This window comes from Jaculus jaculus, chromosome 2 (assembly GCF_020740685.1).
Source record: "Jaculus jaculus isolate mJacJac1 chromosome 2, mJacJac1.mat.Y.cur, whole genome shotgun sequence".
NCBI lineage: Eukaryota > Metazoa > Chordata > Mammalia > Rodentia > Dipodidae > Jaculus > Jaculus jaculus.
The window spans coordinates 36,257,422-36,285,056 of NC_059103.1; the positions used below are offsets into that span (position 1 = coordinate 36,257,422).

Sequence of the window (27,635 nt, forward strand, 5' to 3'; positions counted from 1 at the left end):
TTGCTGCTATTGTGAGACCTGACTTGGCAGATTGTTACAGTGACTCTGAGATGTTGCTGTACTTAATGGAAAAGGAAATAAGACCTGAAAATATGTTTCATTTTAATTTGTTTACTAGGTTTTTGATACTGTTGCACACATTCAAGCAACATAGAACTAGAAAAATGTGGCCCTTTTGTTTCTATCACTGAACAAGAAATAATTACTACTCTTTCTGTGTTATTTGGTAGGAAATACAAAGTATATTTTTACATGGATTCAGGACATGTTTTGATGAAGTTGCAGACATTTGGCAATTAATAGAGCATAGGTTTTAATAAAAAAGAAGAAATAAATTACTCTAAATACTTTGGCATGGTTGGGGAGAAAGATGAGCATGATTAAAACTCAGGAAAATAAGAAATTGTCTGAAAGAAGTTAAAGTTGAGAGAAATGATGCATTTGGTTTTATTCCTAAGTTTCAGGTTCCTGATACATTGAGTGGGAAATTTGATATGGAAGTTTTGATTATAGGTAAAAAGTTAGGACCATAGAAACAAATGTAGAAGACATGGACATATAATCATAGACTTTCAAGGTAAGAAGTGGATGAAAAGATTCCCAAGGACCTGGTCTGGGCAATTCAACTCCCAGGGAGATTAGAAGTGAGAAGTTAAAAGAGCATGAAAGTACTAATTACAGGGGAAGATTAGCCAGTGTCACAAATCTTGCTGGTGATCAAGCAATATTAGACCAAGAATTATTGATTAGATTTATGAAGAAAAGAGCTCAGTGGTAAATGTTAGAAAGAGAAGAGTTGAGATGAAATACTAAGGGCAAGATGGTGACTGGAATATGGGTGAGACATGGGAGTGATTTTAAACAACTCAAGCATCAGTGTTATAAAAGGAACAATGTGTAAAAGAGGGAATTGGGATTAAGGAAAACTGTGGCAGGGGAAGATAAAATGTCATGCTTATATACTCATAGACATGACCCTTTTGAGCAGAAGAAGTTGATGTCAAACAAAAGAATGGCATGTTGGAAGTTTGGATAAGATCTGCTACTCATGGGAAGGTTTGGCCTGAGTTAAAAGTACAGGCACTTCTTTTATGGAAATTTCAGAAAATGTGTATGTTATGCTCAAAGATACATCTGGTTAGACAAGTTACATATGGGAGCATGCACATCTTCTGATTTTCCACAAAATTGGAAGCAAAGTAGATTAAGAGTGAATGCAGGGTGAGGTGTTGAAGACTTGAGGAGGAAATTATGAAGCACCGCTAAGAGCCTGTGTGAGTTCGTTGACATAAATATCACATAACTGCTAGTAGCATTAACAGGAAATGTGAGATCCACAGCTGTGAATTTAAAGCGAGATGAGTCAGCACAGTTGAATCTTTCCTCCAGAAAAATTAAGCTACTAGAGTGCCAGTGTAGGTGGAAATGATATTTACCTAAGTGAAACTTTACTTCACAAGTAGCATGAAGTGTGAGAAGAGAATGTAAGTGCTGGCAGTGTATACCAGTGACCGCCAATACTAATTTAGATACACAATGAGTGAAGGAAAAGGATGGTGAGGGCCACTGAAGACACATGAGGATCAGTGCAATATGGATCCCTGTGGAATCAAAAGTTTTCTTGAAGAAGGGAGTTAAATGGAAGATGGGACAATAAGGGCAGGGAGCAAGAGTCAAGAGGATGATGCTTGGACCTGGGATAGAGGAGATGTTGCAGTGAGCATTGATGATAAGGGCTGTGTTCTGACTATAGGAATAAGTCATGAAGGAGAACAAGGAATGGTACATTGGTTGGAAAGATAAGAAAGATATTAATAGAAGTGCATAGGGTAAAATGGTGTTATAATAAGGAAACTGAACAGTTATGAAAATAAATGACTCACTATAATAACAACAAAGATTCCCTTCTTTCTTTCTTTCCTTCCATCCTCCCTTCCTCTTTCTTCTTTATAGCTCTCCCTTCCTTCCTTCTTTTCGCTTCCTCTTCCTGTTTCTCTTCTTTCTCCTCACCCTGCGAGACTTATTCCCATTTCCATTCCAAATTGTCTCTGAGCCCTTCTTTCCACCTGTCGTTAGTGACTGCCCTGCTTACTATATTCGGATTCCCTCATTTAGTTCTCATAGCAATCCTGAAAAATCAGCACCTAATCTTTTATCTACTCTATAAGGGAATTATTATTCATATTTTAAAAACATGATCAAAGGCACAAAAATCACAAAACTGATAAATGGTAGGACTATATATGCTGTAGAAACCAACTTCTACCTATATGGTGACAAAAGTTAGTCCATTTCATTCCAAGGACTTTTGACGCTTTTGAATGTCTATGTTTATATAGAAATTTTATTGCATTTAAGTATAAGACTATTCTTATTTCGAGTAGTGGAGTGAGTGATTCAAACTTTATTTCAGAAAGTGAGGAGGATGGATTAGAGGGTGAGGAGTTATTCCCAAATATCAGGTAAGTGAGGATGAAGGTGACAGAATTAGAAAGGCATGAATGATGAGGTCTGAGATATGCTTGATAAGATGTTGTGGTAGTTTGAATATATGTCCCCCACAGACTCAGTGTTTTATTACAATTGAGTCTGCTGGCTGGCAGACTACTGCTACAGTGGGGGGATTCTGCTTGGAAGGATCTGAATTCAGACCTAAAGGTGTAAGAGAACAAGCTCTGCTCTGTCTGAGCCCCTAATGCTTTGGCATTGATGCTGTGTGCTGGCTGCTAGTTGTTTCTGTCTGATTGGATCTATGAAAGCCAGTTTCTCCCACTGATATGGAGCTTCCCTTGGATCTATAAGCCTCCTATTAATTGTATCTGTTTGAAAGTTCATCCCAGAAATGTGGAGCTGACTATAACAGAAGTGATCATTAGTGGCAGTGTTGAGAGACAGAGAAGAGTAAGAGGCAATTTAGGCTCTTTGTTTGGTCAATGGACTGGGAATAGTAGCATAAATGTGCAAAAGAGTAGAAGAAATATTCATATTAAGGAAGAGATACTGAACATGGTTTATAGTAGATTCAATTGAAAATATAACTATGAAACTCACACATGAAAATAATTAGGCAAATGGTTATTGACTCCTCATTTTATAACTGCACTTACTAAGATCCATAAGTCTTTGAAGACAATGTAAGGTCAAGGTAAGACCAATGTAAATGTCTATCTCTTCATGATAACAGGGGAACTAATAACACAGGCTGCATGTTTTTTCCTTTTAAATTTATATCAAATTGCCAAAATGGAAACAAAACAATATAACTGCGGTTGACAGAAAGAAAAGCATTTGAGATTCAACAGAAGTGGAATTGGGTTCCATTGCCCAACTATCATACTGCCACATTTGAACTTGAATCTCCTGACAAGCACAGCCTCTACTGTCTGTTTTGAATCTTGTGGGGTGCCTATAGTACCTGCATATTTGAAAGACTAAAGGCCTGTCTACTAACCTCTGCTTCTTACCTACAAACTATTCAATATTTACTTAATACACATTTAGAAATCTCAATATCCTAAAATATATTGAGGATCAAATATTTTGGCAAAACAAGAACCCACAAACTTTATTGTAACCTTGACACCAAACACAGCTCACTCTTGCCTAGTCTATCAAGATAACTTGCAATAACAACATCTATCGAACACTGCATATTCTACTATGTCCTTAATTTAGTAGTGACAGTAGCCTTCCAAGGCCAGTATCATTACTTTGTCCCTGTTAAAATGGAGCTAAGAGAAACTGATGCTTTCTTTAGATCCTGTGATAGCAGTGGTAGAGTTTGGAACACAGTGGTTCTTTCTATATTCTGTTCTACCAGAGTAGAGACTTATTCTCTTCTTTATTTCTTTGAAAATCAAGGAAATAAAGTACACAGATACCATCTGTAAGCAATCCTGTTTTCCCCCGCCCCAACACCATCTTCATTTAGTCAGGAATTAACAAGGTGGAGATGCATAATCTTCCTGCCCAGTATCTCTCACTGCTATTTGCACATGTGGGCACTAAAAGAGATAGTGGAGGAAGCTGAAATTCACTGATAACTCTTACCTGTTGTCGCCCTCTCTGCAGAAAAAGACCGTGTACGTTTGAATATTCCCTTTTGCTTCTGCAGGTGGGCGCCAGCTGAGCCGGACAAAGCGACTCGAAACCAAGACAGGGACCACGTCTCTGGGAGCAGAAGGGAGGACACTGGAGCTTGGGATAGCTGAGGAGGAAGGAAATAAGCTATCAGAAAAGCAGCTGGCACTTCTGTGCGAATAAGGCAGGAATTGAGTGTTAACCTACTTCACTCATACTGGGGTTAGCATTATACAGCTGCTAGAGGAAGGACATGGAGAGAAATAACATTGAAAGTAAAATCAAAGATATATTTGAGGGGATGATGAGATGGCTTAGCGGTTAAGGCGCTTGTTTATGAATACTCAGAACCCAGGTTCAGTTCCCTAGTACCTTAGTAACACATGCATCTAGAGGTGTTTGCAGTAGCTATAGGCCCTGGTGTACCCATATTCCTTTTCTCTCTTTATAAATAAATAACTTAAATTTAAAAGACATATTTAAAACCCTTATATTTTGAAATGATGGCTAATCAGGAATACATATGATTGCACCTTGTAGATACCCAGTTTATTACACCTAGACTTTATGGCAAGATGAAAAACAATGTTTATTCAAACTAAAACCAGTGAAATTGAGTAGAGTGAATTTTTAACAACTACATAAGTTCCACAAAGAGATTACTTTAAAAGTGTTGATATAATTCAATCAGGTGAAAGGATTATATTTTACATATTTAATGATGATTAAAATATTCATGAACAAGATATGTCAGTGATGCCACAGCTGAACAATATATTTAATGTAATTAGTAATATATTATTCTAAATTCTTTATGAAATGAGACAGGGATTGAATCAATGAATGAGTAAATGAAAAATTAATTAATATATCCATATTTAAAGTAAAAATGTAATTATGAATATAAACAAGAAATTTTAATATAAAAACAAATTCAGGGCTGGAGAGATGGCTCAGGGGTTAAGGTGCTTGCCTTCAAAACCAACAACCCGAGTTTGATCCTCCAGAATCTTGTAAAGACAGATGCACAAAGGGGTGCATACATCTGGCATTAATTTCCAGCTACTAGGGCCTCTGGCAAGTCCAATCTTTCCTTCTCTCCTCCCCACACACTGAGTGTATGTCTCTCTCTCTCTACCTCCCTCTCTCTCTTTTTCTCTCTCTCTCTGCTTGTAAATAAAAATATTTAAAGGTCTGTTCTAAAAAAAAAAAAAAGAAATTCACAGTTACTGTTTTGTCTAAATTGTTATTGGCTTTTTCAAGTGTTCAAAGAAAAGTGAGGAAAGTGTCATACTATAAGATAAATTTAATTTGTTTACTATTACTTAAAATATGAATATATATATTTAAATTTTACATTTCTCATTCTTTATATTTAAGGAATGGTAATTTTTCTAAATTATTGACTTTATAATTAAATGGTGAGTACAATAGAAGAAATAAACCAAATATTTGTACATAAATTGACAAGGACTTTAATCAAGTTCTAATTTTGATGGTACATGAATGGATGCTTCAAAAATTTTACCATAAATATGGGCTTATATGTGGAAATAAAAACTAATGAAATTGAATACTAATCGGAAAAGCTTATTTCATTCAGCATCTGTTTATACTATTGCAATATAGCATGAATTAGCTAACTTAATTAGGGTTAGGACCACAGAAAATTAAAAGCCATAAATTAGAAGTTGGTGGTTTATTTGCAATCATTTTATCCATAACTTCTCATCCCAGCCTCTGACACTGTCATTCTGCTATTCCTGGGAATTGGATTCTCCATAGATATATGATCACAATGTATTTGTCATTCTTTTCCTCACTTATGAGACTCCATTGCACAAAAGTCACTTATAACTATAATGCCATTCTTCCAGCTATGGTATGTTTGTGACTTTATAACTCATCTTCACTAGATATTTCATTTCTTTGTGTTTGTTCAGCTCCTAGGCCAAGAAAATATGTTTCATCTTGACAGGTGATTTTTAGCGGAAAACTACAAATATATATTTGCAGATACACAATCTTCAAACTCACCTTTGTAAGCCATTTTATCTAGTTCTTACCCAAATGACTCTGTGTTGTGTCCCTTTGTGCATAGGCTAGCTCAGTCTATGTTCCTGCTAACTCCCTTAGTTGAGAAGATGGAATATCTCATTTTCCAAGGGTTTCAGAAACAGTGCCAATATGCATTTATTGTCGGCCACACAAAGATGCAGAGATTTTAAAGAATGGCAGTAAGCTTTCACATTGTTGCTGACTGCATAGATTATTTGATTGTTGTAAATAAAATTTTCCCTGTACATCCCTGATAGCATGATTTGGAAATGAATAAAAGATTGGCAGTGAGTTAGTCAGTCTGTTATAGCAGAATGATAAGAGGAAGGGAAAAGATTGATGCTTGGATTTGGAATTTTTATCTCAAGAATAGGGCTAATATAAAGCTTCTTCACACAAAAACTCCATTTCAACATCTAGCAGACAGCTCAAACCAGCTCACAGAAGTGAATTTCTCCCTTCCATCTTCTCAGCTTGCCCCTCCTTTTGTGATGCTACTCAAGTTCTATATACTAGGTCCTTAGAAATAAATTGCCCAGAAACCCAAAATACATCCTCAACGTAGGATTTCCTTGCTGGACAATCCACATATGAGACATGTGCTGCTTCATCCACTACAACGGTGCTATTCCACCAATCTGCAAGCTCACCAAAATCACCACACGTGGCTCACAGAACCTGATTAAGGTTCACCTAACCTTAAATATATACTCTATACACTATCAAGAATAGTCTTTCCAGGCATGGTGTCACAAGCCTTTAATCCTCAGCACTTGGGAGGCAGAAACAGAACAATGGCTATAAGTTTGAGGCCACCCTGAGACTACATAGTGACTTCCAGGGTCCAGGTCAGCCTGGGCTAGAGCAAGACCCTCCCTTGAAAAAAATGACACAAAACAAACCAACCAAACAAACAAAAATACTGGTTGAACCTTCACCAGGCCCTTAGAGGGAACACCTGAATTACATGGCCCTGGAGAGGGTACGATGAAGACTGACCTTAATCTTCTCCTGTTTGTGTCTCTCTCTCTTTCTCTCTGTGTCTCTGTCTCTGCCTCTCTCTCTCTCTCTCTCTCTCTCTCTCTCTCTCTCCCTCCCTCTTTTCTCTCTTCCCTCTATGTCTTTTATATTATTTATCTTTTTCTTCCTTCTCCTTGTCGGTGCTGACCTGTAACTTCCAGTACCAGCATGTGGCTATCATCCACAATGAAACCTACAAGGTTTCCCAAAAGAAGACATATTTCTGTCAGAGTACTTGATGACCCACCAAATGTTAGTGGTAAGACCCTACTGCTGTGAAGACACCATATGCTGTTGGTATGGAACATGGAGTGACATGGCTGGAAGCTTGAAGAGAGTCAGTCCCCAGACAGTTAGCTCATCTAGTGCCAGAAGGTGCTACATGAGTGACTGGGGGAAAATGACCAATATTTATTCAAGCAACTAGAAGTCCAAGCTACTCAATAGCAAACAACCTGGCATGGTGCTCACACAAATGCAATAATGGTGCACAGCCATGGTGGGAAACCATCTGCTCTTGATTTGGCTAACTGATCTGCTCAGTGGAAAGGATCCCAAATGTGGAGCTGGGAATCAAGTCAGAACCATATCCAAACATGAGCCCACTCTCCATTACCAAGCTTCCACCAATGGCAGGTACAAGACAGCCTACACCTATTAAATTCTCTCTAACAAACAAAGGTTATTCTATTTATCTGGCACTAATTTCACTCTCTATTGGAGAATTTGATTCCTTTTCCTGATAGACACAGAATCTAAGGAGAGAAATAGCCAATCACACCTCATAAGGGTCCCAGCTGAAAGTAAGAATAATTGGGGAAATAAGAAAGAGTGCTGCTTTCTTCATGAACCTGGTACCAGCACAAGTGTGAAGGAGATAGACACAGGGAACACTCAACTCCTACCAAACCACATATCCAGAGACACAGAGGCTCCCAAGACCTCATCACTAAAGCAGACCTAAAATTCACCCATCATGGCTCAGGGAAATTTGCAGAAGAGGGGGCAGAAAGAGTGTCAGAGCCACACATTGGGTCATGATATACAGAGAGATTGCCTGCCACCCATAACTGATGGCTAACCCCATAATGCACAACCTATATTTCCCAATGAGGAGGATCCCTGCTGAGGGGGGAGGATAGGCAGGAGCCTAATGATGGTACCAACTTGACTGTATACACTGATACAAAACTAATTAAAAAAAAAAAACAAGAAAACAAACAACAACAAAGAATAGTCTTGGGTTGGAGAAATGACTAAGTAGTTTAGGTACTTACCTGTAAAGCCTAACAACTCAGGTTCAATAGCCCAGTACCCACATAAAGCCAGATGCACAAAGTGGTATATGCACCTGGAGTTTGTTTGCAGTGGCTGGAGACCTTCACTTACTCATTCTCTCTGTCTCTCTTCTCTCTAAATAAAATATTTTTTTAAATAAAGAATAGCTTTATACACACACTTGACCATATGATTCTCCCGCTTACTTTTCCTCAATATCTTGTCTATTCCAGGGCAAACTTCAGAGTTCTTGGTCAGCTGGCTGCCTTGGCTTCTGATAACGATTTGTCTTGATTTGTCTTCCTCAACCAAATAGGCCTCAAAAAATGAATGTAAACACATGTACTGAATATTGGAGGAAGCCCCAAGAGCACCTTGAGAAAATTTGAAAGCATAATAGGTCAGGGAGAGAGGTTTTAAAGAATGCCAAGTTTCTTAAAAGGTGGGGGGTGGGGCTCAGGACTACAGTGTGCTCACCTATTTAAATGTTGGGATTGTAGAATATTTGATAATAGTAAAAGGTTTACAAATGCACAATGGCTAATAATTAAATTGAAGAAATTGACTTGCACTTCATTAAAAAATCATTAAATAAATTTTGGCTTGAATTAAGACAAATTTCTAATAATTTTTGCAATCACTCTAAACTTTCACCATTCTTTACTATATATTTATATTAGGCAGCATTCTTAATGTTAGTGATTATACAGGATGTTGAAGATGCCATGTTCTGCAATGTCAGTCATTCAGCCAAGATGTATTATAAACAAGCATATCCATTCCATTAGCTTTCATCTATAAAAGTGATAAAATTATATATAAATCACAGAATAGTTTTAACACAAATTGGTGATCTATTCTCAGGGTTTGAAGTATGTTCCTTTTCTTTTATACCCGGGGCTGCATGGCAGAGAGGGTTGTGAGTGGACATTTTTTTGTTGTTGTTGTTCATTTTTTATTTATTTATTTGAGAGTGACAGAGAGAGAGAAAGACAGATAGAGGGAGAGAGAGAATGAGCGAGCCAGGGCTTCCAGCCACTGCAAACGAACTCCAGACGCGTGTGCCCCCTTGTGCATCTGGCTAACGTGGGATCTGGGGAACCGAGCCTCAAACTGGGGTCCTTAGGCTTCACAGGCAAGCGCTTAACCGCTAAGCCATCTCTCCAGCCCATGAGTGGACATTTTTAAGAAGAATCAGGTGGTGTACATTGTAGGAAAGTAGAAGCAGTCCCACTGAGGACTTCCAGGGTCAGTGTTGGAGGGGCATGTCTTAGGAGCATGCTTCTCTAAGGAAAGAAGCTGGGGTACTTATCTATCTACTCTCTTGCTGCCATTTGCTGAGAGAGATTGTGACTATCATTGCTTTTCTTGCACAATAGCAAAATAAATATGCTCCCCCAGCCAGGTAAAATGCCACTGGGCAGAGGTTTGCAGGAATCCTCTGCAAGCAAGGGTTCATTTTTGTTTACTCAGTCAATATCCACTATTTCACAGCAACACTTACTGTGGGGAGGGTGGGTGCGAATTGTCGGATGAAGCTGCTGTCACCCTGGAACACATCCAGAGACCTCGGTTTTTGATGCCTACCTTCCTCCCTCGTTACTCATGTGCAAACCCTCCATCTTCCAGCCCTGCCACTCAGGAAGTTCCCACTTTTTAAGAGCCTGAGTAAATTACCTGTCTCTCCTTTCTTTCCTACCTACTTTTTCTTCTGGAAAGAGTTGCCCAAAGTATTTGTAAAACAAATTGTCAAATATTTACTATAAAATGAACATCTAAAGAAGCAAATAATGAATATCATTTAAAAGTAGGCTTCAACTTGATAAATAGTGGAAAATGTGTTAAAATAAAACCTCAAAATAAACCTATTCAAATACAAAGATTTGTAAAGAGTATTAATATCTCATGTTAGTCAGAAAGTGACACTCTCACACATGGTCATCTGATTTATATGAATGACACCTTTTTAGAAAACAATTTAGCAAAAACCTTCCAACTGAAAAAAAATCACTTAGCCAAATATATTAATTACTAAAAGTTAACCATGTAAAAGTTAACATATCCCCCTTTCATTAGTAAGCCCATTAAAAAGTAGAAGTAACATTTTGCTGAAAATATATACTATCTACAATTTACCAATTTTATAGAAAGTAGCATCCTTATCAGAACCTATAAAATATTTTCTTAATGTGATAATGACGTCAAAAATCCATTATGAAAAGTATCAATAAGTTTAAAAGAGGGATGGGGAGATCGATCAGTGGTTACAGGCACTTTTTTGCAAAGCCTGGCAGCTCAGGTTTGAATCCCATCTTAAAGCCAAAATAAGTAGCACGTGCACCTGGAGCTTTGTAGTCACAAGGGATCTTGGTACACATACAGTCTCCTCTCTCTCAATCTCTTCTTTGTTTCTCTGTGAACTCTCTCTCTCTCTCTCTCTCTCTTTCTCAGCCATGTTCACAAATAAATGAATAAATAAAATGTTAAGAAAGAAGTTAGAGGACTGGATGGCTTAGCAATTAAGGTGCTAGACTGCAAAGCTAAAGGACAGAGGTTCTATTCCCCAGGCCCCATGTAAGCCAGATGCACAAGGTGGCGCATGTGTCTGTTGTTCCTTTACAGCAGCTGAAGGCCCTCTTGTGCAAATTCTATTTCTATCTGCCTCCTTTTTTCCTTTTGCTTCTTTCTATCTCTAATATAGAAGGTTTAAAACAAAGGAAGTTAGAAAATAAATTTCAATAGAATATGATGAAAGTTTCAAGTAATTTTCTTTCCTGGACAACTCACTTGCACATGACATTATCACACAAAGTAATCTGACTTCTTCACTCATCTAGAGCCTGCCAAGGTGTAGAACAGTGAGAGTGTGTGCGTGGAGCTGCTCTTCTCTGCTGTGGCTCTGGGCATTCACTTCTTCATAACATGGCCCAGTATTAGTTGATATAGACAAATCTTGGAATAGCCTACATCACAGATTCGTCACCTCAATTTGGACAGTTGTTACAAGAAAAAGGGTGGACACATTTCTAACAAAGGAATGGCTTCTTACTTTATACAGAAGAATTAATTTTGTCTTTGCTAATCCTCCATGCTTTCTCTCCACAGTAACTTGTCTTCAAATGAGGTCAGTAAAGAACCAATCAGAACACCTTTTCTTTCCTTTTAGAAGCTTAATCTCCTGACTGGCCCTAATCTCTCTGGTCCATTACTGTTGCCATGGTTACAGCTTCTTTATCTGTTGTCATGGAGAAGAGGCTGTGAATTTGCCATATTATAACATTGTCTTTTTTTAAGAACACTTTAAATTTTTTAACACTGCAAAATGCAGGAAATTAAGATGATTTCTGAAGTTGATTACAAATACAGCAGATGATTTTGAAAGGAAAAAGTTAACAATTTCATTATGTTCAGTACAATAGCCATGGTATCAGTTATATTATTGTGTTAATTTTTTATAGATGCCAGAGGCATTTTTCTGTTATATAATTTTTTTTGGTTATTCAAGGTCAGGTCTCACTGTAGCCCAGGCTGACCTGGAATTCACAGGATGGCCTCGAACTCACGACGATCCTCCTACCTCTGCCTCCCAAGTGCTGGGATTTCTGTTATAATTTTAACATGTAAGCATTTTTAGAAATTTCTGTCTTCTTGAATTTATTAATAGTACACTAACTCAGTTCTATACAGAGAATATGAAAGATAAAATACATTTATAAATCCAGAAATATTTAACTTACATTAAACTTCAAAAAAGCAATGATATTCATTCCCCTGTCACGTTGTATACGTTACTCAAATATGATAAATGCATTTATCATTAAATTAGCTGCATTATTAGCTATTACACCGTGTTATTAATAAGACATATATTAATAACAATTATTTAAGAACAACAAAGCATGCATAGTGAAATGATAGGAAACATTACATTGTTCTCAGGAAAATATCTACATTTTTTCTGTTTGAATTTTGACCATTGTTCCCTTGACATTAAACCCTAGCATTTTTTTCTACATAGACAAAATCAAATATTTCTCTTAACATTTTTATGGTTCATCAATTAATTTCACAAAGTTAACAATAAGAAGCTTGTTTGTGTGGGGATAAAAGTTACAAAATGTAATTTTTTACTTGCATATTTACAAAAATTAAAGAAGTATGATATTTGAGACTATTTGTTTAGGATTTTTAGTGAAATTTAAAAGTGCAGATTTTGGGGGGGCACTGGGGAGAAGGCTAAGCAGTTAAGATGTTTGCCTGCAAATCCTAAGGATCCATGGTTTGCTTCCCCAGTCCCTACATAAGCCAAATGCACATGGGGACACATGCATCTGGAGTTCTTTTGCAGTACCTAGAGGCCCTGGCACACCCATTCTCTCTCTCACTCTCTCTTCATCTTCATCTCTCAAGTAAGTAAATGAAATATAGAAAAGAAATATACTGATTTGAAATAATGTTTTATTTAGAAACAAGTAAGATGAAAGTTAATATGCAAGTTAATATGCTCTGTAATATCTCATTAAATCTCTGTTATCCCATAGAAGATTTCACTGGGTTGGTGTGTAAGAATGAATAACTGCAAAAGTTTTCCCTTTTTCTAGATCTTGAATTCTGTGAGAGGTTCTAAATGGAAAGTGGTATCTGCACTGGTACTCTGCAACAGCCAAACCCACAGAGAAGTTTGACCAAATAGTGCAGAAAACTGGGATTAGGGTGTTATTTAATCTACTAGAATGTTATCACTTGAGGGAAGATGGGAATTTCAGGCAAAATTCAAGTAAAGGGTGGTGATATAGCCCAGCAAGAAGAGTACAGCATATGGCTACAGCATTGAAATTTGGAGTAAACTTAAACTTGACCCATAAATTGCATATCAACCACTTACTATATGAACAAGGGCTAATTTTCTAAAGAATTCTGAGAAAATACTTTTAATATTATTAATTTATTTTCTGATAATTTCAGTGTAATATAGTCATGATTTTAAGCAGTATTTGATATAATTCTAATAAAATTGGTCAATTGTATTTGTATTTGATCTTAAAAGAAGAAAGTTGTTTCCCTTTTCAACTTGTCATGGATATATATATATATATATATATATATATATATATATATATATATACACACATATACATATATTCTTTTTGAGAAATTGGTTGCATTAAGGATATGGATTTTGACATCAGAGGGGGCAAGGAAATAAATGAAACATTTTGTATACACATAGGGCAATTAAGCTTGATAATCTTTTGCATGTTAATTCCATTCTAAAATTTCAGCAGTATAATTGGACATCTCGCAGATGCCTTCTGTTGTCTTGTTAGAAGTCTATTTAGTTTATGTTATTGATAAACTATTATAGTAATAGTCCTGTGGAGGTTTGTCCATTCAATGTTAAATGAAGGATTCATATGGAAAATATACCTGTGAAAGAATTTTCAAAGTATTTCCAAAGTCAAAAGAAGAAAACCAGCATGGTAGGCCTCCTATTGAGCAACAACATTAAAGACCTATCCGTTGTCCATCTCAACCATTTTACTATCCCTACCACCCCTGATTTCTTGTTTGTTGTCTTGTTGTTTATTCAGGGTAAGCCAGTGGAGGCTCTCTGGGAGTGAAGAGCTAATGGCCTTGGAACCAGATTTCGCTTTTTGCTTGGTCTCAGCTCTGCATACAGAACTTGTTCATTCCACAAAATAATCATGATTTCATCTCAATATGTGATTCAGGCTAGACATAGAATGCCTTCTTCCAGTGATTTTTTCTGCTCTGACTTGGGATCATCCTCTACTCTCAGGTTAGATGTTACCTCCCACCACTACCTTAGGCCTTTCTATTCTGAGTTTGCATAGGGCCAGCATAAGAGGAACCCCTATTAGAATACTACCTGCATTGTAATGTTCAGGTCATTCAATGTAATCTTATTTTATTTGATATCCTATACCAAGTCACACGGTGTACTAAAGCAGCAACCAAGTCCAAACTTTTCACCCCCCTTTGCAATAGCTCAAATTTTCAATATAAATATAAATGTCAATATAAATTATGCAGTATTCACTATAAATGTTGCTAAGACTGTAGCCCAGGTGGCATTGAATTGTTTCTCTTATTTTGTATTTATTTGAGAGAGAGAGAGAGAGAGGCAAGTAGGGGCGGGGTAGAGAGTGGGGATGCCATGGTCCTCAGACACTGCAAATGAACTCCAGATGCATTTATGACCTTGTGCATCTGGCTTATGTGAGTCTTAGGGAATCAATCCTCAGTCTTTTGGGTTTGCAGGAAAGTGCTTTAACCACTAAGCCATCTCCCCAGCCCTGGTCTTGAGTTACTGATGATCCTCCTGCCTCAACTTTCTGAGTGCTAGGACTACAGTTGGGTCACCATGCTCAGCTTTAAATCACATTTATGCAAGTACAGCTTTGTGTCACTATTAAAAAATCTATGATGGGGAATAGAATATACATATACATGGATCCTTAATTTCTGCCTCTTTGAGGGATTGCCTTCCAGGTTGATAGGAAGGATCAGAGACAGAAACAGACTTATCCTCACTAGCTCTGACAAATCTCCTTCCTGAGAAGTAGGGTCCTGAACAAGCCAAACTTGCAACCACAGCTAAGGGATCCTTATCTTAGTATATCCTGTCCCCTTTTCAATGTGTTACATCGAGAAGAGTGATGGTAGTGATGTAAGCCAACACAGAGACTTGATCAGTTGAACCCAGTATACATACTTTAAACCCCAGAGCAGCCAGACAAATAAAATAACTACCTGAGATGATCTATTAAGTAATAAAGCAGATTATAGACTCATAAATTGTAGCTGTGCATCAAATGCATGATTCTCTTTGATAGTTCTAAATAACACACTATTCATTCCTGCAGAGAAGATGCATCAAAAGTTTTTCAAAGTCTTGATATAAAAAAAAAACTTATAATTTTTGATTACCTTCAGACTTCTTTATTTTCATTATGGTTGTTTAAAGTTATTCAATAACTCAAACTTTAACATAGGGCAAATAGGAATTCTGATATATAGGATATAGATTCTCTTGACTGTAACTAATGAATCCACTTTAAGTATAGTTTCTGGTTGTTATATCCAAGCAGCATATGCATAGACCTTGCAATCCCACATTCATTGTACCCAGAATATAAGGGGTTAAGTGAACAAACCCTAGGACTGGAATAAGAAACAAAACTTGTGATGAATTGGAAGATTTTTCCCATTTCAAAATTGATTTTGAAAATTAATAGCCAGTGCAATCATATAAGAGATGTTTGTTCCATTGAGAGGTAACTGGGTGATGATGTGGCTTAATAAATGAGAATAATAGAAGGAGGAACTAATGAGCAGGAACTTTATTCTTTCCCTTTGGTGAGGACATATGTTCCTTACCTCCTGACATTTCAAGATCATTGGCAGTCATCTTGAATTTAGACCTTGACATGGAAGATATCTGATAAATCTGAAAATTTTCTGTCATACTTTTATATTGCAGAGTCTGTTATTTTATTATAACAGTCAAAACAGATTAAGGTAATGCTTAATTTTTCTAGTTAGTCTTTAGTAAATGTTTTCTAGGCTATAGATAGGTAAATCTCTAAAGTCAATGCAGAAGCTTGGTTCTGTAAGGCAGTATTGATGTCTTCCTTCTCTCATCTCTCTTTCCCTTACACTAACTTTTTTGCTTTTAATTTCCTATAAAACTACTTCACCTAACTGTGATACAAAATTTGGAACCCAATGACAACTTAATTGTTATTGCTAAAATGTTATTGTTATTGCTGCAGATTTTGCAGCAATAGCTATATCATAGTCTGTTCAGGTTCTTCAAATGAATAATTTATAGGCAAAAGGGATTTATTCCTAAGAGTTTTGGTGGCTAGAAAGTAGAAAATCAAGGCACTATCAGATGTGCTATCTTGGAATACTTTGTGGACTCAGCCTCACATGGTTGAAAGGGCAAAGTGGCTCCATTATTCTTTTATATGAAATCCTATTCATGAAGATAGAGCCCTCTTGTCTTAGTCATTTTCTGAAAAACTCCACCCCATAATTCTACCACAGGAGGAAGGAGTAAATTTGAATTTTTTAAGGACAAATACATCCAGACTATTGCAAGCTGATTCTGTAATACTATAAAACAGAATATGTTTGTAATTATGAAGTTAGTACTGTGTCAGTGTGAACTCTGATTATATAATCTCAATATAGTACCACTATCCCTTAACCATGTCTGATATCAAAACATTGTAAAATCATTCTTGTTCTTCCACAAAACACAATGGCATGAATATAGTATATGATGGCAGTAAAATACTTTGATGTAGTGTTCATCTGAAAATATGAAGGAAAACAAATGGCATTAGCCCTGTCTTGACTATTACAAAGTGTTCCAGTTTAATATGAAATGGACCCAACGGGCCACATATGTGATCAGTTGGTCCCCAACTTCTGGCATTGCATTGGGCCGATATAGAACCTTAAAGGCATGAGGCATGGATGTTGGAGGTTAATTGCACAGGGGAGGTCTCTGAGAGTTATAGCCTGGCTCCTCTTCTTTCTGTTTCCAGGTCCTTATCATGTCGGAGACTGGAGCCACATGCTATCCCTGCCACTAGAAACTCAGGCCTTGTTCCCTTTGGAGCAAGAGCCAAAATAGATAACCCCTCCCTTGAGTTCATTCTACCAAGTTTTTCATAATATTTTATTTATTTATTTAGTAGAATGAAGAAGAGGCAGACAGAAAGAGAGAGTGGGTGTGCCAGGGCCTCTAGCAACTGCAAGCAAACTCCAGAAGCTTGTGCCCTGTAGGTCCTGGGGAATCAAGCTGGGGTCCTTAGGCTTTGCAGGCAAATACCTTAATTGCTAAACTGTTTCCCCAGGCCCTATCAAGTTTCTTTGTAACATCAATAAGAAAAATGGTTACATAACCATATTAATAAAATTTAAGTTTTAGCAAAAGCACAGTTTGTTCACAAGAATATATATATATATTCATATATAAATATGGCAGATCAATATTCTTTAATGTGTGTGTGGAGGTTATGTATATGAGTGTGCATAGTGTAGTCTGTGTGTGGGATAAGTATGTATGTAGGAATATGTGCGGACCTTGCATCCTGCATGTGTGGAGGCCAGAGAAGGATTGTTCAATGATCAAAATGCTGAGAAGGCTTTTATTTGATGGTGATTTCACTAGGATTGAGCTGTACATATATTTCACTGATGTTCATGGTGCAGATTACAAAAATTTGAGATGTGAACTAAAAAATCTCACAATCAGCATTAATGACTTATAAAACTTCTTAAGCCATTTCTCCTCTGAATTCATTATTTGCTATGTTAAGACTTTATCCTTAAGCAATATTTACTAAATTTTCAGAAAATCCTTGGATGCGGAGTAATGTGCTTTGTTGTATATATAGATACATATTATATATATTTTTTTATTTTTATACATCTTATTGAAATTCTCTTGCTCAGTTTTTGTCCTGCCAATTATGAAACTATTACTGAAATGCTGCACATCACCAACAGCTGACATGGTTTTCCCAAATTCTCACCAGTGTCTATAATCCTTATATAAAAGCTAATTCTCCTCTCTATATGATGATACTGTGTGTGTGTGTGTGTGTGTGTGTGTGTGTGTGTGTGTGTGTGATACCTATCTCCCTCTTTTACTAATGAACATTGAGTTTCCCAGTTTATGCTTTCATATCTTATAAAATGATAAGAATTTCAAAACACATGTCTCCTAATCTTTTTTACTTAGATATTTTATTTAGATATTACTGATATTTTATACTTGGGTTTTTTTTAGGCTAAATTTAACATAAAAGCTACTTTGGGAGACTGAGTGACAAGATATGTATGAGATAGAGAATGAGGCCATCCTGGGCAATATAGAAAGACCCTGTCTTAAAATGAAACTTCCAGAAAAGTCTGAAAATATAGGAAGTATTGGGACCTAGGCTCAGTCCTTTGTACAAAAATATCAAAAGGATTTAGGTATCTCCAACAACTCCCTCCACTGGTTTCTTACTCTGCTCCTCAAATTCTCATCATAAAGACGATTTCCGTATGGAAGTATCATCCTAAAATATAGCAATATCATTTCTGTGTGGAATTCATTTTCACCTCTACTAAATTGATCTGAGTTGAGCCTGAGCCATACAGATAAATGCTTGCTTAATTGCAGTTTTAACATATGTTTTTCTAATATATATTTTAAAACTAAGCAAATCTGTTTCACCCAGATTGGAGTAGATTTATTTATAGAAAGCCTCTTCGAGGAACTTGAAAGGAATAAAAAGATATAAAGCCTTTCATTCTCATGAGTTATGATTTTATCTCAGAATAGAAGCTTCAGGAAAACAAACTACAAATATAAACACTCATTCACTCGTTCATTTAACCATCTGATAATTTATCCACTCAAAATACTTCTGCAAGTATCTTCCATATGTCAGGTACTGTTCCAAGGGATGGACATGGACAAACAGGGTAAACCTTTATTCTTTTGGAGCATACATTATTTCAGTGGTGATTGATTCAAGCAGGTTAGCCCTAGTAGCAAATGACGAGATGCAGTGATTGGACTGTAGTTGGCTTTCCAAGGGTGTGTGTGCTAGAAACTTGGTTCCCTGTCTAGTGGTATTGAAGTTTAGAAATATTAAAAGAAGGAGTGTATTGAGAGATGATTAGATCGTGTACTCCATCTTCACAATGGATTGCTGCACATTTTGATGGATCTTTCTGACTGCAGTTATTCTCAGAAAAGCTGGTTGTTATAAAATAAAGCCACTCCACTCTCTTTGGCCACCTCAGTACACAAATACTTTACTTTCTTATCCTCATGTAGCGACACAGCTAGAAGTATGTCACGATGCTATTTGGACCTACAAGGCACCTGAATTTTGATCCAGATAAACCTTCCTTATTACTCAACATCATTTAATATTTAGATATTGCCACAAAAATAGACTAAGATAATGAGCAGACACATATCATTGAATGTGGTGCTTGTCTAGAATATAATAGCACCATGCTTATAATCAATTAAAATGCTTCTGCCACATATGGATACGCGTTCTCACACCAATTCCTTCATCTTTCGTGGGTTAGTTTTTCTACATACAAATGTGGATGATAGCAGAAGTACCTAGTTCCTAGTACTGTCTTGAACATCAAAATGAGATGCAATTATAAATCACATGCAGCATATCTGGCTGTATCATATGATAGTAAAGACTATGCATGAAAGTGAAGAATATGGCAACCTACTTGGAAATGAGAGCACAAGACGGTGACTGCTAATTTAATATTCCTTGGTGCCCTTATTTTATAAGTATAAAACAAATAAAATAACAAATTACATTTCTTCTTTCCAGAGAAAAATGAGGATGAATCAATTCCTTATCCTGGGGAAATTTTTCATAGATATAATATACTCTACTCCTTCTTGCCCGATGAGATGCCAGCCCATTGACAACATTAGATTGGAAAATTATATAAACTTTGGGCATAAATAGAACTCATATCATCACTGTTTTTTTCTGAATGATTCTTACTAGATAGTAGCCAAATCGGTCTATATTCATAAAATTGTGACCCTCTGGGGAACACATGGAGCTTCAGGTGGCAAGGCATCCAGCACAGCTGGTCAGAACACCAGACTCACAGCACAACATGGAGAGATCAAGGGGGGCAGTCAGCCTTGGTGAGATTTGAAGCCACGCCAAAAAGTAACAAGGCCAACTGACAAAAAAGCAGGTACACAGGCCTGCACTGGAAGTGCTAATCTCTCTTTCTTTGACAGGGTAGGTTGTGAGTTACACATTCAAGTTTGGTTATACCATTCTCAGTTAAGTTGTATTTAGGGGTTGATTACTGTTGTCTTTAATGATTTCAGATTCATAGGGCATTTATCTTTTTCATCTGCCATTATTGGAGACAGGGTCTGATTCTGACCCAGGCTGACCTGGAACCTATTTCTGAACAGAAATCTCAACCTCCCAGCTGACAGGATTAAGACACTTTATAAGGTTATCTGTTTGTTTCAATCCCTACACTTGCATACTCTGCATTGGTTTTTAGCGAATGTTTATATTGCTCAGTTGAATTTTAGAATTCGCCAATAAATTCCTCAATCCAGCCCACTAGAAAACTTGAACAGCAGGCGAACTTCACACCTACGACAACTCCTGTGGTGAGATTCGAGTGCAAGAGCTGCACTTGGCACCTTAAACTCCTACTCTGAAGGTACATAAAGTTGGATTTCCAAATCTAAAAGCAGCAAATATTATTAGAAAACCCAAGCATCAAATAAACTCAGGGTTCACACATTGCAACATTACAATACAAGAAAAACAAAGAATCAAGACAATGAAATCCACCAAAAATTACAAATCAATCCAAAGTGGTCCCCAATTAGACTGTTTTAAAGAAGTTCCTAATGATGATTTAAAAGAAAATGATTTTATCTATACTCAAAGAAGAAAACAAATGAATAAAAGAAGAAAACAAAGGAATTAAAGAAGAAAACAAACTCCTGAAGGAATTCCAAGAGAACACAGGAAACCAGCTTAATGAAATAAGGAGGTTATTACTAGACATGAGTAGGGAAATAGAAATACTTAAGAAAAACCAGGCAGAAATTCTAGCATTGAAAAACACAGTCAGTCAAACAAAACAAACTGTGAAAAGTCTCACCTGTAGAATGGATGAAGGAGAAAACAGAATATCTAAACTAGAAGATCAGGTAGCAAGTCTAATACAATCCAACAAAGAGAAAGACAAGCTAATAGGAAGAATTGGAAGGTATTAATGGGATTTTAAAGATATCCAGGACACTATGAAAAGACCCAACATAAGAATTAAGAGTATAGTAAAAGGAGAATTTCAATCCAGAGAATTAGTAGGCATTTTCAACAAAATCATAGGAAAAAAAAAAAAAGTCCCCAAATTGGGAAAGAAACAACAATGCAGATAGATTTTAGAATACCAAACCGACCAAAACCAGATAAAACCTCTCGTCACCATTTTATAATTAAAATATTAAACTTGCAAACCAAATAAAATATGTTGAAAGCAGTTAGAGAGATATAGGTAGTAACCTATAAAGACAAGCCCATCAACATCACAGCAGGCTACTCAACACACACTTTAAAAGCCAGAAGAGTTTGGAATGTTGTATTCCAAGTTCTGAAATATAACAACTGTTAACCAAGAATACTTTATTGTGCAAAGCTATCTATCCAAATTTAAGGAGAAATAAGGACATTCCACAGCAAATACTAGACTAAAGTACCTTATGACAATAAAGCCAGCTCTGCAGAAAATACTTGAATGAATCCTTAATTCTGAAGAGAAAGCAAAGCATACACATGAGGAATCAGGAAAACACGAACCATGCTCAAATAACAGTTACAACAGGAGAATAAAGGGAAATAGGATGGACTACACAATAAGAAGAATGGCAAGAATAGGGTTGGAGAGATGGCTTAGCAGTTAAGCGCTTGCCTGTGAAGCCTAAGGACCCCGGTTCGAGGCTCGATTTCCCAGGACCCACGTTAGCCAGATGCACAAGGGGCCGCAGGCATCTGGAGTTCATTTGCAGTGGCTGGAGGCCCTGGCATGCCCACTCTCCTCTCTCTTTTTCTACCTGCCTCTCTCTCTCTCTATGCCACTCTCAAATAAATAAATAAAAATGAACAAAAATATTTAAAAAAAGAATGGCAAGAGTAAACACATACCTTTCAATAATAACTTAATATCAATGGTCTCAATGCTCCAATTAAAAGACACAGGTTTGCACACTGGATTAAAGGGCAAGATACCACAGTTTATTGTCTCCAGAAAACTTATCTATCAATAAAAGATAGAAACTGTCTTAGGGTGAAAGGATGGAAAACTGTATTGCAGGCAAACAGTCCTAGAAAACAAGCGGGGATTGCTATCTTTATATCTGACAGGATAGACTTCAAGCCAAAATTAGTGAGGAATTATAAAACAGGTAACTTTATATTAGATTACAGGAACACTCTATCAGGAGGACATTACAAACTTAAACGTGTTTGCACCTAACATGGGGCTCCCAATTTCATCAAACAAGCACTATACTTAAGGTCACAGTTGACATCAAACACAATTGTAGTGGGTGACTTCAATACTCCACTCTAATCAATTTAAAAGTCATCCCAGCAAAAAACAAACAGAGAGATATCTAGATTAAATGATGTCATGGACAAATGGAGCTAACAGACATCTACAAAACATTCGATCCAAATGCTACAGAATATACATTCTTCTCAGCTACACACAGAATATTCTCCAAAATGGACCACATATTAGGACACAAAGCATGTCTTAACAAAGAGAGGAATATTGGAATAATCCCTTGTACTCTATCTGACCATGATGGGATTAAACTACAAATCAGCAACAAAAACAACAACAAAACTACAGAGCATATACAAATTCATGGAGAATAAACAGTACACTATTGAATGATGAATGGGTCATTGAAGAAATCAAAACAAGTCAGTAAATTCACAGAATCAAATGATGATGAGAATACGATATACCAAAAAGTTTGGGAAACAATGAAGGCAGTCCTAAGAGGGAAATTTATAGCTTGAAGTGATTATATTAAGAAATTAGAGAGTTTACAGATAAGCAATTTACTGCTTCACTTTAAGGACTTGGAAAAATAAAATTAAGGCAAACCAAAAGTGAGTAGATGGTAAGAAATTACAAAGATTAGGGCAGATATTAATAAAATAGAAACAAACAAGCAACAACAACAACAAAAACAATCTAAGAAACAATCCAAAGAATCTATGAAACAAAGAGTTGGATCACTGGAAGGATAAACAAGATTTATAAACCCTTAGCAAATATGACCAGAAAAAAAGAAGAGACAAAATTAATAATATTAGAGATGAAAAAGGAACCATTATAACAGACACCAAAGAAATTCAGAAAATCATAAATACATACTTGAAAATCTGAAAGAAATGGGTGATTTACTTGATCCATATTACATATCAAAATTAAATCAAGATGAGATAAACTATTTAAATAGACCTATAACAAGTACTGAGATCCAAACTGTTATAAAAAGCCTTCCAACTAAAACAAATCCTGTCCCAGGTGAATTCACTAGTGAATTTTACCAGACCTTCATGGAAGAACTAACATTACTGCTTCTCAAACTCTTCCATAAAGTAGAAAAGAAAGGAATTCTACTGAATTCCGTCTATGAAGCCAGCATCACCCTTATATGAAAACCACACAAAGACAGAACCAAAAAAGAAAATTACACACTAATCTCCCTCTTGAACATAGATGCAAAAATTCTGAACAAAATATTGGAGAACAGAATACAAAAATATATCAGAAAGATTATTTAACCCAACCAAGTAGGCTTTATCCCAGAGATGCTGGGTAGTTCAACATATGCACAATACCATAAACTATATAAATTGACTGAAGGAAAAAACACATGATCATCTAAATAGACGCAGAAAAGGCATTTGACAAAATCCAACTTCCCTTCATGGTAAATGTCCTACAGAAACTTGAAATAGAAGGAACATATCTCAACATAATAAAGCTATTTATGACAAACATACAGCCAACATAATACTAAATGGGGAAAATCTTGAAGTTTTTTCCACCAAATTCAGGAAAAAGACAAGGGAGCCTACTGCCCCCACTTTTATTTAATATAGTACTGGAAGTCCTAGCTATAGCAATAAGGTACGAGTCACACATGAAAGGGATACAAGCTTGAAAGGAAGATATAAAATTATCATTATTTAAAGATATGATTCCATACATAAGGGACCCTAAAGACTGTACCAGCAAACTGTTAGCATTGATAAACACTTTCAGCAATGTAGTGGGGTAAAAAATAAACACACAAAAATCAGTAGCTTTCCTATATACTAACAACAAACATGCAGAGGATGAAATCAGTGAATATCCATTCATAATTGCCTCAAAAAATAAATAAAGTATCTTGGAACAAACTTAACCAAGGAATTAATGATCTCTACAATGAGAACATTAAAACACTCAAGTGAGAAATTGCATAAGACACTAGGAAATGGTAAGACATCCCATGTTCTTGGATTGGAAGAATAAATATTGTAAAAATGTCAGTTTTACCAAAAGCAATCTACACATTTAATGCAATCCCATTAAAATTCCATTGGCACTCTTCACAGAAATAGAAAAAGCAATCCTAAAATTCGTTTGGAAGCACAAAACTTTGAATAGCCAAAATAATTTTGCTAAACAAAAATAAGGCTGTTGTTATCATCGTACCCAATTTTAAGCTGAATTACAAAGCCATACTAGCAAAAACAGCATGGTACAGACATGCAGATCAATGGAACAGAATAGGGGACCCAGATATTAAGCCAGGCAGCTACAGCCATCTGTTTTTATTGACAAAAATGTGAAAAATCCTCATTGGAGAAAAGACAGCCTCATATATATTCACAATAGCTAGGACATGGAAGCAGCATAGATGTCATTCAACAGGTGAATAGGTAGTAACAATGTAGTACATTTACACAATGAAGTTCTATACAGCAGTAAAGAAAAATAAAATTATGAAATTTGCAGGGAAATGGATAGATCTGAAAAGGATTACACCAAGTGAGGTAACCCAGACTCATAAAGCCAAACATCACATATTCTTTCTTATATGTGGATTCTAGCCACAAATGTTTAGACTTGTGTGTGAGCTGGAGCCAAAAAATTGGTAGCAGAGGCGAGTAAGCTAGAAAAAAGCTGTAAGGGATGGAGGAGAAAGAAGGATTTTAGGGGATAATATTGTATATATGTAAGTAGAAGAAAAGATTACAGGGAGTAGAATGGCCGTAGTGAGGCCTGGGAAAGAGATTGAGTAAGAGAAGGGTGGGGGCAGAACCAATCAAAATTCAAGATATTCTGAATAAGACGAATGAAAGCCTATTTCTTTCTTTCTTTTTTTCTTTTCTTTCTTTTTTTTCTTTCTTTTTTTTTTTTTTTTTGATAAAGGCACAACCAGAAGCCATAGATTGCTACTAGCAAAATTTCAATACCAGGGATGCAATGTGTTCCAATGAGTTGTTGACCAAGGAGGTCCCTGTTGGCTCAAAAACATTATAGGATATTGCCAACGCCCTTGTTTACCCATGAGTAACAGATGGTAAAAACCCTATTGCTGAAGAGTTCAAATGCGTGGGCAGCAAGGTCACTAAGAAATCAAGCTGGTACTGAGATGAAAAGTTTCTCCCTGTAGACCAGCCAACTGAAAGCTATACAAAGCTACACTGCATGCAGCGCTATGGGAGACAGAAGTCATCAGCAGTGAAAACAGTGAACACTGAAAGCCTAACGTTTGGCCACACCGGCCAAATGAAGGAATGAGTGCAATTGTGGCATGTCTGCTCTGGGGGAAGCCACCTGTTCTATAATTGGTCTAGAGACTAGCTTTATGGGAGGGAGTACCTGCCTAGTACTTAAAACCTAATCGAAAGCCTGTTGCATGGGAGGTCATGAGCCTTAGAGGTATGAAGCCTGCTCTTGTCTGGCTAAATGCATATATTTTGCTCAGCTAACTGCCTTGTAATCACTACACTTAATGTTCATATTCATATATTAATGCTACTCTCATGTTTGGTTACAGAAGCTTCTCTTTTCACATGTCAGTGACCACTGAGATGGCCCAAAAGCCAATGCAGTGCTGAGAAGATGTGACAGAGGAGTGTCTAGCACGGAATCATCTCTATCACACCCTCCAAGAATCAGGTTCCATTGAGGAAGAGGTGGCAGAAGGAATGTAAGAGCCAAAGGAAGGGTATCACTCCTTACAATGCAACTATCAAGACAGAAGTTGGCCTTGATATCCATGACCTCACAGGACCTAGCAATACCTTCACAAGACCCTCGTCATAGGAGAAAAAGATGATGACATCAAAATAAAAGAGAGACATTCAGAGGAAAGGGATATGATGGAGAGTGGAGTTGTGAAGGGGAAAGGGGGAGGGGAGGGAATTATTATGGTTTATTTTTTGTAAGTATAGAAGTTCTCAATAAAAATTTAAAAAATAATTAATTAAATTAAAAGAAACATAGAAAGTTATGAACAAATTCTACTCGTGGCATCAGTAGCTGCCTTCCTGGTATTAGATAATGGATATTAAGTGTTGATTGCTGTGTAGTTGTCATGAAAAAATACATTAAGTAGAAAAAAAGATGCTAGAAGTATTAAAAGTCATATTTATCAAGCTGAAATTATTGATGCATTTGCTTTAATTAGTATCTTGTCCTAGCTGCAGATTTCTTTTGCTGCAAACTTGCAGATATATCATTCATGTCATCTTTGAAATATTCACTAATTCAGTGGCAGAAGTGTAAATTCTGTTCATTCTAGAAGGTACAGAGCCACCTGTTATTTTCAAAACCTCAACAACATGTATTTAGTGCATAAAATTAAGAATGCCTACACTGTATGAATTACAGATGCTAATTTGCTAGTACAAATGTAGAATGATATATTGTATGATTCTGGCAATTATGTCAGAAATCAGTCTAGAGTAATTAACACCTTTTCTACAGAAAAAAAAAATAGAGGAAGCTGACATCTGTAACTAATATTATGATCTATGTTATTTTATATTACGTTTTGATTTTATGAACAGTAGGCCACCATAAGATAATTTGAATAGCTAATTATTAAAATGCTCCATTTTTTATTCAGTCACTGTTCAAAATGTGGATTCATTTTACAAATTATAGGTCTTATTTTCCTGATGATGAAGATGGAAACTAACAATTTTAGAAAAAAGTATGTTAACTCCTTCATGGCCTGATATGTCATGCTCTAATCCTGATATTGTGCATAACAACCAAATCAATATAAATTAATCAAACTTTAAAAGTGTTCTTTCTGATTTTTTTTTAGATTATATACTTATGCATTGACTAATGATACTTGTAGTGAACTATGCTATTAGAAAGTACTGTATTCCATGGGTGTTGTAACTGTGGTAGATATACTCAAAGTTGTCCAAGTGACCTAATCTGACTGTTTCCTTTGAGTGTTGTTGGAAATGCAGTCAAGAAATTATAGCAAATCTGGAGGCTGGGGTGAGAGTTCAATAGTTAAAGGCACTTGTTTTCAAAGACTGACA

At 36.3% G+C, this 27,635-nt stretch overlaps 1 protein-coding gene across 3 annotated transcripts in view; it reads right to left on the reverse strand.

The window, feature by feature from the left end:
- Positions 1-27,635, reverse strand: part of Dcc (DCC netrin 1 receptor) — a 1,292,030-nt gene that overhangs the window by 411,173 nt on the left and 853,222 nt on the right. For all 3 annotated transcript variants that reach the window (XM_045143229.1, XM_004667488.2, XM_045143230.1), the window contains exon 8: positions 4,051-4,207. In XM_045143229.1, coding sequence (XP_044999164.1) covers positions 4,051-4,207 — 157 coding nt within the window. The remainder of the gene's footprint in view (positions 1-4,050; positions 4,208-27,635) is intronic.